Source organism: Muscardinus avellanarius (assembly GCF_963383645.1).
Source record: "Muscardinus avellanarius genome assembly, chromosome: 16".
Lineage (NCBI taxonomy): Eukaryota > Metazoa > Chordata > Mammalia > Rodentia > Gliridae > Muscardinus > Muscardinus avellanarius.
In genome coordinates, this window is record NC_137802.1 from 58,408,296 (window position 1) to 58,426,777 (window position 18,482).

Here is an 18,482-nt window from a genome sequence, read left to right on the forward strand (position 1 = left end):
CTAGCTGAATTTTATTTCTTATTTGGAAACAAGGTCTCACTAGGTTACTGAGAGCCTCATTAAGTTGCCCAGGCTGGCTTTGAACCTGTGATTCTCCTGTCTTGGCCTCCCAAGTACTGACATTACAAGTGTGTGCCACCACACCCGGCTATTTTTTATTTTCAAACAGGATCTCAGTACAAGCAGTATTGTAGATTTGAGGCCTATCTCAGCAATATAGACTGTTTCCAAATTTAAAAAAAAATTTTTTTTAACAGGAATGATGAAAGTATAGCTCAGTCTAAATTCCCATTTCAATTTCGCGTACACACACACACACACACACACACACACCACGCTGTCACTTCATCTGTGAAATAACATTCTTCCTGATTGTTTAGTTACTTGTCAGAATTCATCTCTAAAAAAAGAGGTAAAGCTGGGCGTGGTGGCGCACGCTTGTAATCCCAGCATTCGGGAGGCTGAGACTGGAGGATCGCAGTTCGCGGGCAGCCTCAGCTACTTAGTGAGGCCCTCTGCAACTCAGTGAGACCTGGCTTCAAAATAAAGAATAAAAAATAGGGCAGGGGGTGTAGCTCGGAGGTCGAATGCCCCTGGGTTCCATCCCCAGACCCACAAAAAACAACAACAACAACAAAGAAAGGAGGTAAGAAATTCAAAGGTGGATATGTGCCTGTTTGGCCTAGATACTGCTTTTTAAAAATATGAGCCAGCCGGGCAGGTGGTGCACGCTTGTAATCCCCGCGCTTGGGAGACGGAGACAGGAGGATCGCGTAGGTTCGAAGCCAGCCGCACTGGCTTAAGAGACCTTGTTTCCAAATAAAAATATAAAAAATAAGTCTGGGAGTGTAGCCAGGACGTAGAAGGGCTTCCAGGAACCCCTGTCCCACCAAAAAATAAAATAAAAAAATAAAACTATGAGCCAACTTTTTGTGTGTGTGTGTGTGTGTGTGGTACTGGGGTTCCTGGAAGCCCTTCTACCTTTGGGCTGCATTCCCAGACCTATTTTATTCTTTTTATTTGGAAACAGGGTCTCTTAAGCGCGGGAATTACAAGCGTGCGCCACCACGCCCAGCGAGCCAACATTTTTAAAATCAGGGAATTTTAGCTGGGCGTGGTGGTGCATGTTTGTAATCCCAGCATTTGGGAGGCTGAGGCCAGAGGATAGCGGTTTGCAGACAGCCTCAGCTACTTAGTGAGGCCCTTTGCAACTCAGTGAGACCCAGTTTCAAAATAAAGAATAAAAAAAAATAGGGCAAGGGGTGTGGCTCAGATCAAATGCCCCTGAGTTCCATCCCCAGATTCCCCCCCCCCCAAAAAAAAAAATCAGGGAATTTTGTGTGAAAATTCAGATCTGGAAAGTGGAATATCTGGTAATACTAAGCTTGCGTTCTTATGGGGTAAAACCTAGCTACTACTGAGGATGTGGCTGTCTGCTTTAGACAAGGCATACATATTCTTGGTCATAGCAGCTTCTATTGTTAACACTGAGGCCACTGATGAAAATTCTGTTGTAATATTTGCTTTGTAATTTTTCTTTTGGTGGGGAAGCATTTTACTGAACTCACAAGTCCTGTCAGATTCCAGAAAATAAATGACTCGGTAATACAAGAGAGTTTGCATGCTTCTTTAGAAGATCATGCTTTCTTAATGAAGTACGAACAAAATATGTTTTTGTGGCAAAAGAATACAACTTTTATGCCGGGCGTGGTGGCGCACGCTTGTAATCCCCGCGCTTGGGAAGTGGAGACAGGAGGATCGTGCTGGTTTGAAGCCAGCCGCGCTGGCTTAAGAGACCCTCTTTCCAAATAAAAATATAAAAATAGGTCTGGGAGTGTAGCCCGGAGGTAGAAGGGCTTCCAGGAACCCCAGTACCACCAAAATAAAAAAAGAATACAACTTTCTCAGTTCTTACAGGCTGAGATAGGAGAATATCAGGTTCAAAGTCTGCCTAGTTAGTGAAACCCTGTTTGAAAGTAAAAAATAAAACAGGGTGGGGGTAAGCCAGGCATAGTGATGAATTTTGTAATCCCAGTCTAAGCATCTTAGGCCCTCCACAACTTAAAACCCTGTTTCAAAAAATAATAATAATAATACTAAGGCTGGAGGTGTATCTCACAGTATCACCATGCCGGGCCAACTCCCAGCCTACCCCCTTTTTTGAGGTACTGAGGATGGAACTTGGAGGCATTCTACTTTCAAGCTATACCCCAGCCCTATTTTTTATTCTTTATTTTGAAACAGGGTCTCACTGAGTTGCAAAGGGCCTCACTAAGTAGCTGAGGCGGGCCGCGAACCTGTGATTCTCTCCCAAATCCTGGGATTATAAGTGTGCGTCACCACGCCCAGCTCACCCCTAGTCCTTTTTATTTTTTATTTTTGAACATGCTCTTGTTAACTTTCTGAGACTGGCCTCAAACCTACAATCCTGTCTCAGCCTCCCAAGTACTAGAATTACAGGCATGTACCACTACACCCATCTCAGTCCCCATATTCTTTGTTTTGTTTTGTTTTTGTGGTACTAGGGATCAAATCTAAGGTCATTCTACCTCCAAGCTTGCACTCCCAGCCCTATTTTGTTTATTATTTTCAAGTAGGTTCTTGCTAAGTTACTGAGGCTGGTGATTCTTCTGTTTCTGCCTCCCAAGTACTGGGATTACAGGCATCTGCTACCATGCCTGGTGCCCATATTCTTTATTCTATGTCATTCTGTAGCTGAGTCCTAGAATGATGTATTTCTGCAACTTAACAAAGTATTCAGTGTACTTGCCAAACCCTTATCAAAATTATTCCGTACAGATGCCGGGTGTGGTGGCACACACTTGTAATCCCCGTGCTTGGGAGGTGGAGACAGGAGGATCGTGCAGGTTCTAAGACAGCCGCGCTGACTTTAAGAGACCATGTTTCCAAATTTAAAAATGTAAAATAGGTCTGGGAGTGTAGCCCAGAGATAGAAGGGCTTCCAGGAACCCCAGTACCACACACACACACACACAAAAAAAAAAAAAAAAAAAAAAAAATTATTCAGTACATACATGTGCTTTGCAACATAATCTTTAGTGAATATGTTAAATGATTCACTCTGAAGATAAAGGCAATAAATGATTTGCTCTATTTGAGATTTTTTATACAAATGGTGTTTTCTAAATTTTCTTGTGATACAGGCATTTCCCAAAGGGTTATGTTTCCCATAAAACTTATTACATTATTTCTTGAAATCCCTAGTGATAAATGAGAAGAAAAGTCAGCTCTTGATTTTCTAGGTTAAAATTAAGATGTAAGCAAGGTGTGAAGATGCATAGTTTTAATCCCAGTGCTTTGGAAGCTGAGACAGGAGGCTCAGCAACTTACCTAGACTCTGCAACTTAGTGAAACCCTGTTTCAAAATAGTGACACAGTGGTAGAATACCCCAGAGTTCAATCCCCAGTGCCCCCACCCCCAATTTTTTTTTTCAGGTTTAATTCATAGTAGTAGAAATTGACATAGTTCTTTTTGAATAAGTGTATCCAAGAATGTCCCAGATTCTCTTGGTTGGCTTTTTTTTTTTTTTTTTTTTTTTTTTTTCCAGGTCTGGGTTTGGAACCCAGGAGAATTCAACCTCCGAGCTACACCTCCTGTCCTAATTTTTATTCTTTATTTTGAAACTGGGTCTCACTGAGTTGCAGAGGGCCTCACTAAGTAGCTGAGGCTGTCCGCGAACCACGATCCTCCAGTCTCAGTCTCCCGAATGTTGGGATTACAAGCATGCGCCACCACACCCGGCTTTATTCTTTATTTTGAAACAGAGTCTCACTGAGTTGCAAAGGCCTAAGTAGCTGAGGCTGTCTGGGAACTGTGATCCTCCTGTCTCAGCCTCCCAAATGCTGGGATTACAAGTATGTTCCACCATGCCCAGCTTCTTGGTTGGCATTAAAATAGTTGAAGTTGTTGGAAGTTAAGTCTTTTTTGGTACAGTATCATTCCTCTGGGAGTCTTTTTAGTGTATGGTTTCAAGAGGATTTTGCTTATGTTAGGACAGAGAAATCAGAAGTTGTATGATCTTGTTGGTGCCTACGTGTTTGCATTAATTTTGATCTGAGATGTTAGCTTTTTTAAAAGTATAAGTTTTTCTAGTTCTTGACATACATATGCTGTATGTCTGTGCATGCATGTGTATGCATGTGTGGTATTTTACTGGAACCCAGGAGTGTTCTGCCTCTGAGCTACACCCCTAACCCTTATTTATTTTTGAAATAGGGTCTCTTTGAGTTGTGAAGGGCCTCGCTAAATTGCTGAAGTTGACTGTGAATCTGAAGTTCTCCTATTTTAGCCTCCCAATTACAAGGATTACAGTCGTGTGCCACTGCACATAGGTTGGTTTATTGTAAGTGTTCTAAGAAGAAAGATGTTATGTAGGCTTAAAAAATATGTTATAGTCCTATGTATATCTTGTATCTGGCAGCCCACTCCCTTGAAGTACGCTGTCTCTTTGTAATGGTTCTTTTTAAAATAATCCTTCTTTGGGGGTTGGGGTGGTACATACCCATATTCCCAGTACTTGGGAAGCTGAGATAGAAGGATAGCAGGTTAGAAGCCAGCCTTCGCCACTTAGAGAGACTCTCAGCAACTTAGACGCTGTTTCAAAATAAAAAATAGAATAGGACTAAGGATGTAGCTCAGAGGTAGAATACTCCTAGGTTAAATCCCCAGTACCATAATCAAATGAATGAAATAATATATCTTCTTTATTGGGAACATTTGGTTGCAACATCTGAATTGTTAGAAATGAATACTGGGAATTAAACCTGAAGGTGTTCTATCTCTGAGCTAAACCCCCAGCCCTATTTTATCAAACCTGTGATCCTCTTGTTTCAACCTCCCAAGTACTGGGATTGCAGGGTTGTACCACCATGCCCAGCTGAAATGTACTTTTTCTACCAAACCTACTGGTAGCCGAATGTAAATAGTCTTATGGTATACCTGAAGAAAGGCTGGTTTACCTAGGTTTACTGCCTGTTATAGCCATAGTTTTATCATTAACCTTAAAAGTGACCAAAGGTTATTTATTTGGGAATCAAGCATTTTTGTTAAATTTTTTTTTGCATGGTTTAGCGATATATGTGTGTTATAGTTAAAGATTGTGCAGTTTAGCTTGATGTGATGTCCCATGCATAAATCCCAGCTACTCCAGATGCTGTCTGGAGGGTCACAAGTTCAAAAGCCAAGCCCTGCATCTTAGCAAGACCCTGTCTCAAAATAAAGAGAGGTCATTATATAGCTCAGTGATAGAGCACTTGTTTAGCATCTGTGAGGCCCTGTACTCAATCTCCAGTACTGCCAAACAATAATCATATAAAAATGAAAGTCATGCAATCTATGTATAGCCAAATTTTTAGACCACTTGGGTATTTCTTTTTGAAAAATATTTGTCAAAATTCCATTTAATTGCAGCAGATTTCATTTGTCAAAACACATAGCTAAGCTGGACATGGTGGCACATACTTATGAGCCCAGTACTTGGGAGGCTGAGACAGGAAGATCACAGGTATAAAGACGGCCTCATCAAGTAGTAAGGCTCAGCAAAAAAGACCCTGTATCAAACAAAAAAGTTTTTTAAAAAAAGAGCTGGGGATGTGGCTTGGAGGTATAATCCCCTGGGTTCAATCCTCAGTACTGCAACCAAAAAAAAGAACAAAACAAAAGCTAAAGTTGTGGTGACAGTTGTTCCAATCTGAACATTCTTGATTGTTTTGGTTTTTGTTTTGCAGTACTGGGGATTGCATCCAAGTTCTTTATATCTCTGAGCCATATCCTGAGCCCTTTTTATTTTGAAACAGAGTCTTGCTAAGTTACTGCAAGCTGGCCTCTGATTTGTAATCCTCCTTTCTCAACTTCCCTAGTTCTAGGATTTTAGGAGTGCCATAGCCCCTGACTGAAAAATTTTCATACAGAAATTTCCCTTCCAGGGTTTTTAGTTGATGTGACTCCATGTAGCCTTTCGTTTCATTAGGATCAGGCGGCTAGAGACATGAAGCGTCTTGAAGAAAAGGACAAAGAAAGAAAAAACGTAAAGTAAGTTGTTTTCTTCTCCCTCATAGATGTTACCTGAAAACTGTTAAAAGTATTGTAAGGACTCCCCTGATAGAGGGGAAAAAAAATTTAAAGTACATAAATATCTCTACTTGAAGATATCCCTGTAGCTTGAATATTCCTATAGGTATAGAGATTTAAAAGTCTTTGCATTTATAATAATTAACAGGTATTCAATTTGGTAGAAAAGCATTTGATCTTTATTAATAAATAATTGTTTAGTGAACATAAGAAATTAATTACTGTGGGTAAAGTTAGGGGACTATAATTACTGAATCTTGGGTTCATGGTCCTGAGTTTTGTCTCATACTTAATATAAAATGGGTTAATGCTTCTGATTGGTTATGAGAAGTAATGGAGATTATATAATTTTCAACTTTATTATTAGACGTTAGACCTGATTCATTTTAAGAGTGACATCATGCTTTAGTTATCATAGTTAGAACTTGAATACTTTTATTTCCCAGGAAAGAGAAGTCTTCTCTTTCCCTTGCTGAATATACTCCGAAGGCCTTTTCTCCCTGTACTTGGCATTTGGTACTTTAAGCCCTTTCCCAGGTTCCTGTGCCAAGTGAAGGTTCAACCCTTTTTGGGTGCTTACTGCGTATATTTCATCCTCTTCCAGCTGTCCTGTGCTGGTGGTGTTTCTTTGCTGATTGCCTTAGGAATGGCAAGTACTCTATGTTAGGCAGAAAGTCTGATTAAAAGGAGAGGATTGTAGAAACTAAGCAATCATACTTTTTATATATAACTCCTGAGAGATGCAGTAAGTAGCAGTGGTTTTTCCTTCTCCAAAAGAGCTGCATGGGAGTTATAGTTCCAAATTCACAAAGGTGTTAATGTAATCTTTCTGTTCCCCATCCCCAAGGTAACAGATTTTGGCTCAGAGAAGTTACTCTAGACTTAGAAAGTCTGGGAAACAAGAAAATTATAACATTCTTCCTATTAGTATATATCAAGTTCAGGATTTTTTTTAATATGGAATACTTTATGAATTGACAAGGGCAGATCCTTGGACATTGTTCTTCAGAAAGTTTTTACTCTTTATAATCCATATCAGAGCCGGGCATGGTGGCGCACGCTTGTAATCCCCGCGCTTGGGAGGCTGAGACAGGAGGATCGTGCAGCCTCAGCTGTCCTAAGAGACCCTGTTTCCAAATAAAATATAAAATAGGTCTGGGAGTGTACCCGGAGGTAGACGGCCCCTGGGTTCCATCCCCAGGACCACCACCAAAAAAAAAAAGTATGATCCATATCAGTGATTGATGCTTTTAATACCATATCATCTCATTTAAAAGAAATGCCAAGTGCAACTCATAGAGTGAAACCACCATATATGATGGGTGGATAGTTTATACTGTGCTTGTTGTTTTGTTATTGTTAGTGTTGAGAGTTCCTGTTCTACATGGAATTCAACACTAATTTACTGTAAGTATGGAGCTGGGTATGTGGAACATTTGCAGGGAAGTTTGTTTCTCCGCTTGTTTTTCCAGGGGTATTCGAGATGACATTGAAGAGGAAGATGACCAAGTGAGTTCCTATGCAGTATTTCTATCTTTTTTTTCCCCATACAAAGTCTGAACTGAGAACAGCTAGAGCTTGCCTTCACTGAAATGGCCATTCCTGACATTCACCATGGAATGTCATTTGATTTGCTCCTTTTCTACCTGTGTGACTAACTGGTGACATAACATAAAAATTCACATGGCTTTCCCCCATATTGAAGATGGAACTTTTGATCAACTGACATCACAAACAAACATGGGCTTTATTCACCTTTTTTTTAAATCCAAAATTAATGGTTATTCTGATAAATTAGTGGTAGCATGAGATCTTTTGATGGCCTTTAGAACATCTAACCTCTATATCTTTTCAAAGGTTCTGTTTGTGATTCTTGTATTTGAAGATGGAACATTAATGATTGTCTTTAGTATTTCTTTTTTCTATTGTTCAGTTTTGGGATGGTGAGAGCCTAGTAAACAGCCCTTTCCAGGTTTGTGGCTTTTTCAGTGTCAACTTCCAAACTTAGATTGGTAAAGCCATGGCATGTGTTCTGTAGCTCTGGGCAGGGTAGGTGGACACCCCACCACAGGAGGACTGTAGAACAGAGAGATTGTAAACCTTCTGTTAAATAAGATAAATAATTTGATAGTACTGTCTTGTTCAATTTCTTCTGATTGTTCTCCTAAACATTGCTATTATAATAGAAATCCTTGCTAGTAAAAGTCTTGTATTGGTAGGTATTTGAACTGTGCAGTCTTCTGGTATACTGTGTATTAATTACAGGAGCAGAAACATTCTCAGCTGTACTTGGGAGTGATTGTGTTCTTGTGCTTTCCTGCAGGAAGCTTATTTTCGATATATGGCAGAAAATCCAACTGCTGGCGTGGTTCAGGAGGAAGAGGAAGACAATCTGGAATATGATAGTGATGGAAATCCAATTGCACCTTCCAAAAAAATAATTGATCCTCTTCCTCCCATTGATCATTCAGAGGTATGATGTTTCTTGTTGAATTTGATTTTTGTTCCAAACTGATTCCTTTTGTTAGCTTTATTATTTAGGTTTTATCAATATTTCGAGTAGTCTCCTGTTATGAGACTATTTGTACTTTGGAAGCTTATCATCTCTGCTATGTAATTGAGTCAGAAATTCCATGAGCTTTCATAGCCTTTGTTTCATAGCTGAGTCTCTTGCTTGTGTTATGTTTTTAAGAATTTTTTCAAGCAATTGCACTTGATTTCCAGAACAAACACTGTCTTCCTTTCAAAGAGCCTTGGGCGTACATTTGCTTCTTAATTGCTATGTATTTTTATATATTATTATTGGTTCCAAATCTGGGGTTGATGAGAGCCTATTTCTTCAAAGTGAAACCATGAATTATGGGATCCTTAGAAGAAGGAAGTGAGACTATCAGTGTACCTACTTGAAAAATATCATTGTTTCCTCTAGTCTGAATATCAGAGTAGACCTTGGATGTAGAGTAGTGGTTCTCAAATGTGATCCAAGGTGCCAGGCACAATAGTACATGCCTGTATCCCAGCACGTGGGAGACTGAGACAGGAGAAGCGCAGGTTTGAAGACAGCTTTAGCAATAAAGGACTGGAGGTATAGCTTGGAGATAGAATGCCCCTGAGTTGATTTCCCCAGTACCAAGAGGGAAAAAAAAGTGTTTCAGAGAATCCACAAAGTCAAAAGATATTTTATAGCTGGCTGTGGTGGCATGTACTTGTAATCCCAGCATTTGGGAGGCTGAAAACAGAGCATCGTGTGGTTTGCGGACAGCCTCAGCTACTTAGGCCCTCTGCAACTTAGTGAGACCCTGTTCCAAAATAAAGAATAAAATATTGGGCAAGGGATGTAGCTCGGAAGTAGAATGCCCCTGGGTTCCATCCTCAGACCCACACACAAAAAAAGAATTCAGCTCAATTCTTTTGTGGTGATATACTTGATTTTTGTATCCTAAAACTAAGGCGCTGTGGAATAAGTAACACAAATGACTACCTCTCTCTTTGGACTTAAAATTGCTTGACCATACTTCTGATACTTCTGTTTAGTTTTTGCAATACTGGAGATTCAACCCAGACTTACTTTACCATGGAGCGACACTCCTTTTTTTAAGTTTGACACACCTTTTTTTAAGTTTGACACAGAGTTTTACTAAGTTGTAGGGGCTGGCCTCCTACTTGGGATCCTCATGCCTCAGACTCTCAAATTGCTAGGATTACAGGGGTGCACCACTGCACCTGGAAGGCCATTAGTTTAAAGTTATGTAAGCAATTCCTTGTTTGTTTGTTTGGGTTTTTTTTTAAACCAACCACAGCTGGGTATGGTGGTTCACACTTGTAATCCCAGTAACTTGGGAGGCTGAAACAGGAGTATCACAGGTTCATGGCCAGCCTCAGCAATTTAGTGAGGCCCTCCACAACTTAGAGCCTTTTTCAAAATAAAGAATAAAAAATAGGACTGGGGACATAGCTCAGAGGTAGAATGCCCCTGGGTTCAATCCCCAGTGCCACCAAAAAATTTAATAAGTAATAGAGCGTGGTGGCACATATCTGTAATCCCAGAATTTGGGAGGCTAAGACAGGAAGATTACAAGTTTGTGGCCAACCTTAGCATCTTAGGCCTTCCACAGCTTAGTAAGACCCTGTTTAAAAATTAAAAATAGTGTGTGGTGATACATATTTGTAATCATCCCAGCATTCAGGAGGCTGACACTTGAGGTTCATGGACAGCCTCAGCTGCTTAGCAAGGCCCTTTGCAACTCAAGTTTTAAAATAAAGAATAAAAAATAGGGATGGGGGTGTAGCTTAGCTCAGAGGTACAATGCCCCTGGGTTCCTTCCTCAAAAAAACAGGGCAGCTGGTGTAGCTCAGGTAGAATGTCCCGGTGTTCAATCCCCAATACCACACACACAAAAGAAATATTAAGAATTTATTTTTTTGTGGTGCTGGTGATTGAACCCGGGGGTATTCTACCTCTGAGCTACACTTCACACTTGTAATCCCAGTACTTGGGAGGCTGAGACAGGAGTATTAGTAAGGCCCTCTGCAACTTATTCAGACCCTGTTTCAAAAGTAAAAAGAATAAAAAGTAGGGCTGGGGGGTGTAGCTTGGAGGTAGAATGTCCCTGAGTTCAATCCCCAGTACTGGAAAAAAATAAAAACGTAGTGATAAGGCTGGTCATGTTCACACAGTCTGTCTGTAATCTTAGTACTTGGGAGATTGAGACAGGAGGACTGCAGGTTTGAGGCCAGCCTCAGCAATTTAGGGAGAGCTTGTTTGAAAGCAAAAAACATAAAAGGTTTAGGGCTATAGTTCAGAGGTAGAATGTCCCTGGGTTCGATGTTCAGTGCCCCTAAAATAAATAAATAAGATTAGGAATAGGGAAAAGTATAAAAATTAAAATATAGGCTGGCCGGGCATGTTGGCGCAGGCTTGTAATCCTCGTGCTTGGGAGGGTGAGACAGGAGGATTGCATAGGTTCGAAGCCAGCCTCAGCTACTTAGTGAGGCTCTCAGCAACTTAGTGAGACCCTGTTTCCAAATAAAATATAAAATAGATCTGGGAGTATAGCCTGGAAGTAGAAAGCCTCTGGGTTCTACCCCAAGTACGACCAAAAAAAAAGAAAAGAAAAAAAATATATATGCATGCTGTATTTGGGGGGATGTGTATCAAGAATAAATGATTTCCTTTGTTTTTTTTAGTGGGAAGGCTTTGTGTAATATTTGTAAAAGATTGTTTTGCATTAAAATCAAACTTACAGAATTGACTCTTGAATTCTAGACTAACTTTGAATAATTGGACCTGCAGATTGACTACCCACCATTTGAAAAAAATTTTTACAATGAGCATGAGGAAATAACCAACCTCACTCCGCAGCAGTTAATAGATCTCCGGCATAAGCTCAATCTGCGGGTAAGACCATCGTTAAGCAAGTATTCTTATGTCAATGTTAATTAGTACCAGTTTAGTATTACTTTCTCAAACTAAGAACCTTGAATTTCTTTTCTAATAATCCCAAGATGACTTTGCTAGGTATTAATTTTATCCCTTGGGCTTCTCTTTATTTTATTCTTTTAGTCTTCCAGGTAATCTTTTGTATAGGACTTTTAACTTATTTTATATTACAGTTATACATAATATTTGGATTTTTTGTGACATTGGTATGCATGCATATTGGTAATTTGGTCATATTTATTCCTAATACCTCCCCTTTCCTCTCCTCCCTCCCCTTTGTCCCTTTTCTCTACTCTAGTTTCAATTTCGTAAGTTCTCCTCTCAGCCGGGCATGGTGGCACACACTTGTAATCCCCAGCATTTGAGAGCCTGAAACAGGAGGATCATGGTTTGCAGATGGCCTCAGCTACTTAATGAGGCCCTCTGCAACTTAGACCCTGTTTCAAAATAAAGAATAAGAAATAGGGCTGGAGGTGTATCTTGGAGGTAGAATGCCCCTGGGTTTCATCCCCAGTATAGCCCCCCCCCCAAAAAAAAAAGATCTCTCTTCTCTCCCTAGCTTTCATGTATGAGAGAGAACATATGACCCTTGACTTTCTGAGCCTGGCCTATTTTGCTTAACCTTAATATAATGTTCTCAAGTTGGATAGAACATTATTTCTTTCATCTATTCAATCAACTTTACATGTTCCATTTGAGGTGATCTGTCAATGAAGGGTAGAAAGCCTTCTCAGTAGGGAGAGGTAACAGGATTACAGAATTAATAGATGTGAACAACATGTGAAGTCTTAGAATATTTTGAAATTATAGTATACTTGTTTCTCAAATTAATTCACGTTTTTAGAAAAATCAAGAAATAAATACTTTAAAAATTCATAGCTAGGCATGGTGGTGCATATTTGTAATCCCAGTACTTGGGAGGCTGAGACAGGAGGATCACAAATTTGCGGCCCTCTGCAACGTAATGAGACCCTGTTTCCAAATAAAAGAATTAAATAGGGCTGGGGGTGTAACTAGGAGGTAGAATGCCCAGTCCCACCACACACACACACACACACACATACACACACACACACACACACACACACACACACACACACACACAAATTTAAAAACCAGAAGCACTAATTTCAAATGTTTTCTAAAACATAATTTTGGCCATATTTTTTAGGTATGTTTAGATGTTAATTAACGAGGCACAGAAGTATTGAGCTGATCTGTTTCAGTGTAGACGTTTCTCAAGCCTTTGTCTGCTGTATTTGCTACTTGATGTTCGGAAACTTCTGTTTTCCAAGAGAGGGTGTATGTATATACGCACGCAGAAGCACACTTGTACATGCACACATCTGTGCTTGTACTTACCTGTTTTGCCAGACGTTAGCAATCCCCATCCCCCCCCCAAAAAAAAAAAAAAACTTGAATGAAATCCTCATTAGAAATGTCAGCATCGCTAGAGAAGCATTGAAAAGTTACTGCTGTTAAAAGACAGACCCAGGTCTGTTTGCACACAGTGCTGATAGTGCTTGATAGTGGCAGAAACATCACAAGGGACATACTAATTCCAAGAGGCAGTGGTAGATTATATCTTTGTAACCAGTGGGTAGATTTATTTGGAGCTCATTTGCAATTTTTTTCTCAGAGAGGAAATTTTATTATTTTTCTACCACCTGGTTAATACCTATGCAATATGGCCAAAAATAATTGCTTTTTCTAATTCATTGAATAGTTTTTCTTTCTTTTTTCTTTTGAGATATAAATTAAATCTATTTAATGAATTAATTTTGATTTAAGAGATTTTTAGGTAGTCATTTCAAAGCAAATGACATAATTATCTTAGAAGTATTTATCATGAAATTGTTTATAAGGTCTTTATATCGTTTGTGGTCTTGCCTGTTTAGTGTGTGCTTTTGGCTATAGACTTAGGTTTTCACTTCTTCATATTCAAGCTAAAATGCCAAATCCAGGTAAGTATTATTTAACTTCAAATGTGTTATTTATGTTGTAGTACAAATCATTCTTGGGAGTTGTCTCTATCTCTAGGTCTCTGGTGCTGCACCTCCTAGACCAGGAAGTAGTTTTGCCCATTTTGGGTTTGATGAACAGCTTATGCACCAGATTCGGAAATCTGAGTACACACAGCCCACTCCAATTCAGTGCCAGGTAAGTAAAACATAATGAAAGGAAAATGAAGTAAAATGAAATTTCACAAATATATTTAGTTGGCAAACAAGACAAATTGGTAAAACAATATTTAATGTATAACTGTATTGATGTGGATAGAAGGTGCAAATACTTCCTCTGAGTCCTCAATTTTTCCTTTAATTAAAAGGGAAAAAATGAAATCCAAGAGTATTTTCAAAACTTTTAAAACCTAAAGAGCCGCTGGGAGTGGTAGCACACGCCTATAATCCCAGAACTTGGAAGGCTAAGACTGGAGAACCTTGGGTTCAAGGATAGCCTTAGCAAGTTAGCGAGAACCTGTTTCAAAATAAAAAAAGTAAAAAGGATGAAATGTGAATTATTTACCACTGTAAGACTTTCTAAGTGGCTAGGAAATAGAGTTGGGTTGTTTTTGTTTTTGTTTTGTTTTGTTTTTATCTGATAAATATTTTGAAGGCATAATAATGAAGAAAATAATTAGGCCTAAGTAACAAAAAGAGATTCATTGGTGAACAAATTTAGCACCCTCACTGATCTGAATTCCTTTGTCTGTGACTTATTACTGAAAGCAAATAGTTTCTGTTTCTCATTCAGATATGGGATTTATTAATTCCTATACAATTGTCTTTGGCTTTTCAGAGGGATATTTTTTAAAATTTTAGCTGTCACTTCTGTTATTATAATTTTGTTTCTATATATCAAGCAAACTGTAGTCTTATTTGTATTTTATAAATAGTAGCTGATCTATGGAAAAAGCTTGTGGGAATGTCAGGGTTTTCTCACTATTTTCACAACCAGTATGCATAGCATATTTTTTGTTCTATTGGAAATTAATGTTATTAATGGCCATTTATCCTGCCCCAGAATTTCCTTCAGTTCATCCTTAGAATTGAAATTTTAGATTGGATATACTTTATTTTTTTCTCCAGGGTGTGCCTGTGGCATTAAGTGGTAGAGACATGATTGGTATTGCCAAAACAGGCAGTGGAAAGACTGCAGCCTTTATCTGGCCCATGTTGATTCATATAATGGACCAGAAGGAATTGGAGCCAGGTGATGGGCCAATTGCAGTGATTGTGTGTCCTACTAGGGAACTTTGCCAGCAGGTATGTATTTTGAATAGAATGCCATCTTCCACGCACAGACTAGCAAGGGACTAGCCAGTCATGCAGTTAGAGTGACCAAGAAACTTCATATATTTTTTAATTCTGACAAAGTACATACAAAATTGATTATCTTCGCCAGTGTGTATAGTTGTGAAGCATCTCCAGTCTTTTGGAGAGTATTGTATGTTAACCTATTTTCTGTGTAACCAAATCATACTTTTCATAAGAGAAAAACAAAGTATTATAATATGGGAATTGTTTGTATTTTTGTGACACAGTGCTTTTCTCCAGGTGAACTCATTTTTCTTGATAGAAAGGCAGTACCATTATCAAGAAAATAACTAATCAAGGCAAGATTTTAGACAGTTCAGTTTTATGAATACAATTGTGGTTTTTAAATCAGATTCCAGGCTTTGATTTTCTATTATCACACTCCTTTTCAGAACTCCTTTAGGGATTGCATTAGAGTTGTTTGTATCAGTTTATTAATATGATATTAACGACTTTGTAGATCCATGCAGAATGTAAGCGGTTTGGGAAAGCATATAATCTTCGCTCAGTGGCTGTGTATGGAGGAGGGAGCATGTGGGAGCAGGCCAAGGCTCTCCAGGAAGGGGCAGAGATTGTTGTGTGTACCCCTGTAAGTATATCTTGTATAAGTGGCTTCTCAGCCTCTCTTGGTATGGAAAACATGATTAGTTTTGAAGAGAATTCCTTGCAAAATGTGATAAAGTAGGGTTGAGAATCCCCTAATGAAAACAGCCTGTAGTTTTCCTCTAATTCTGATTGGTTGATTAAAATGGCAATCCGAAAAGCTGGTCATGGTAGTGCATGCTTGTAATCCCAGCATTTAGGTGGCTGAGACAGGAGGATCACAGTTCACAGCCAGCCTCAGCTACTTAGTGAGGCCCTTTGCAACTCAGTGAGACCCTGTTTCAAAATAAACAATAAAAAAAGGACTGGCGGTGTAGCTTGGAGGTAGAATGCCCCTGGGTTCCATCCCTATTACCACACACAAAGCAATCCAATAACAGTGTCTAAAACATACACTTTCTAACAGTTATATGTCCCTCAAAACATACACTCTAACAGTTATATGTCCCTCTGTTTAAAATAGTTTTTCTTATACTTTCTTAGGAAATGGATCTCTGATTATATCGAATATCAAGAATGAGATATTCAGAATACTCAGAACTGCCTTAGTCTAAACAAAAAACCCATCAGTAAAATCGGTCTGGGGGTGTAGATTGGAGGAGAATGTCTCTGGGTTCAATTTCTGGTACCACAAAAAAAATATTAATAAGCTTTTAAATCAGGTCATTTCAGAATGCCTTACAAAAATGGTTTTGGCCACTTACCCACAGACTTTAAAGCACAATTAATATTAAAAAATTTTAAGCCGGGCATGGTGGTGCACGCTTGTAATCCCAGCATTCGGGAGGCTGAGACCTGGAGGATTGCAGTTTGCAGACAGCCTCAGCTACTTAGTGAGGCCCTCTGCAACTCAGTGATGACCCGGTTTCAAAAATAAAGAATAAAAAATAGGGCAGGGGGTGTAGCTCGGAGGTCAAATGCCCCTGGGTTCCATCCCCAGACCCACAAAAAAAAAAAAAAAAAAAAAATCAAATTTTCAAAATTTTTCTTCTCTTAGGCTGTCTAGCACACAAAGTTCAAAGTTTGTCAGACCCGTACCTGTTACTGTCCAAGACTGAAGAATTAGCACTTTACCAAGGATGTAGCTTTAGAAGGTCCTTATAAATGCCTTTAATTGTACTTACTATTTCTTTTGTGGATCTCATAGGGTCGACTGATTGATCATGTGAAGAAGAAAGCTACTAATCTTCAAAGAGTTTCTTACCTTGTATTTGATGAAGCAGATCGAATGTTTGACATGGGATTTGGTATGCTTTGAATATTGATTTCTTCTACCCTTGTCATGATGATGTTAGTTCTTTCCATGTCTTTCTAGAGTTAACTAGTTTTTTGTTTTTGTTTTAGTATTAGAGAAGCTAAAAATAACCCTTGATAGAATTAGACTATAGTGATATAGCTAAAACATAAGTATTTTTAGGAGTTTTCTCAGGAAAAGTATGTTAGTCTTGATTGGATTAAGGAAATTTGAAAGAGACTTTGTATGCAGGGGGAATATTTTCTCTGTTCTTTTATTTTTATTCATATGCATCATCTGAGTCCTTTGTTTTCCTGTTCTCAACATTTCTACCTGTGTAAACTTTTAAATAACCATCTTTGCTGATTGAGACAACACCAGCCCAGCTCAGCTGCATGGAGGGAAAGTTTCATACTGAGTAATTTTCCTAAAATGACTTTTCCAGGTCTCTAAAACTCTGTTATGGGGATATAATATTAATTTTACTGTTTTTCTTCTAGAGTACCAAGTTCGATCCATAGCAAGCCATGTCCGTCCTGACAGACAGAGTATGTATGAAGAGACTTTATTATTAAAACCACATTTGTACTCATAATGAACACTTACTTATTTTATAAGCACTCACAGTTATGGAAGCAAAAACAATCATTTGCATGTAGTAACAACTACATAAACAAGGATATAATAACCATTTATCTGAGCTGGCAAGACCTTAGCAGTCATAGGATAACTGTTGTGTGGGGAGGGTTGAGGGTACTGGGGATTGAACCCAGGGGTATTAAGCTGGGTCCTTGGCCCTTTTTTGTGGTGTGTAGGTGGGGGAGGGGGGACTGGAGATTGAATACAGGAGCATTCTACCTTTGGGCTATACCCCTAGCACTTATTATTTTTTTGTTTTGAAACAGAATCTCGCTGTTTTACTGAGTCTTACTACATTGCTGAGGTTTTCCCTGATCCTGTGATACTCCTGTCTTAGCCTCACAAATACTGGGATTAGAGGCATGAGCTGCCATGCCTGGCTCACCCCCAGCCCTTTTTATATTTTATTTTGAAACAGGGTCTCAGATACTTTGTGAGGCCCTTTGCAACTCATTGAGACCCTGTTTCAAAATAAAGACTAAAAAATAGGGCTGGAAGCCGGGCGTGGTGGCTCACACTTGTAATCCCAGCGCTTGGGAGGCTGAGACAGGAGGATCACACAGGTTCAAAGCCAGCCTCAGCTACTTAGTGAGGCTCTCAGCAACTTAGTGAAACCCTGTTTCCAAATAAAATATAAAATAGGTTGGGGGTATGGCCTGGAGGTAGAGGCCCCCGAGTCTCATCTCTGGGACCACAAGAAAGAAAAAAAAAATAGGGCTCGGGGTGTAACTCGGAGGTAGAATGCTCCTGGGTTTCATCCCCAGTACTGCCAAAAAAACATTAAAAAATAGGGCCAGGGGTGTAGCTTGAAAGAAGAATGCCCCTGAGTTCTATCCCCATTATCCCCCCTCCCAAAAAAAAATAGAATAAGGGGAAAACCTTTTTTTTCTTTAAAAGAATCAAATTTTAAACTAAAAGTTTAAGCTGATTTGTGTAAACAATTTTAAGTGAAGGCAACTTATTTGATATTAATAAAGAAGTCATACTGTTTCTTTAACAGAATTTTCTTTATCTTTTAGCTCTCCTCTTTAGCGCCACTTTTCGGAAAAAGATTGAAAAATTGGCCAGAGACATCTTGATTGACCCTATTCGAGTGGTCCAGGGAGATATTGGAGAGGTAACCCTAAGCAGGGCTGAATGATTATATTATGGAGACAG

General features: G+C 39.1%; 1 protein-coding gene across 1 annotated transcript in view; it reads left to right on the forward strand.

Annotated features, from left to right (window-relative positions):
- Positions 1-18,482, forward strand: part of DDX42 (DEAD-box helicase 42) — a gene marked incomplete at its 3' end in the record, with an annotated part of 53,921 nt that overhangs the window by 24,048 nt on the left and 11,391 nt on the right. Inside the window, exons 4-13 of the mRNA XM_080714102.1 lie at positions 5,991-6,052; positions 7,564-7,600; positions 8,415-8,564; positions 11,385-11,489; positions 13,572-13,691; positions 14,621-14,797; positions 15,309-15,437; positions 16,599-16,698; positions 17,186-17,233; positions 18,344-18,441. Coding sequence (XP_080570228.1) covers positions 5,991-6,052; positions 7,564-7,600; positions 8,415-8,564; positions 11,385-11,489; positions 13,572-13,691; positions 14,621-14,797; positions 15,309-15,437; positions 16,599-16,698; positions 17,186-17,233; positions 18,344-18,441 — 1,026 coding nt within the window. The remainder of the gene's footprint in view (positions 1-5,990; positions 6,053-7,563; positions 7,601-8,414; positions 8,565-11,384; positions 11,490-13,571; positions 13,692-14,620; positions 14,798-15,308; positions 15,438-16,598; positions 16,699-17,185; positions 17,234-18,343; positions 18,442-18,482) is intronic.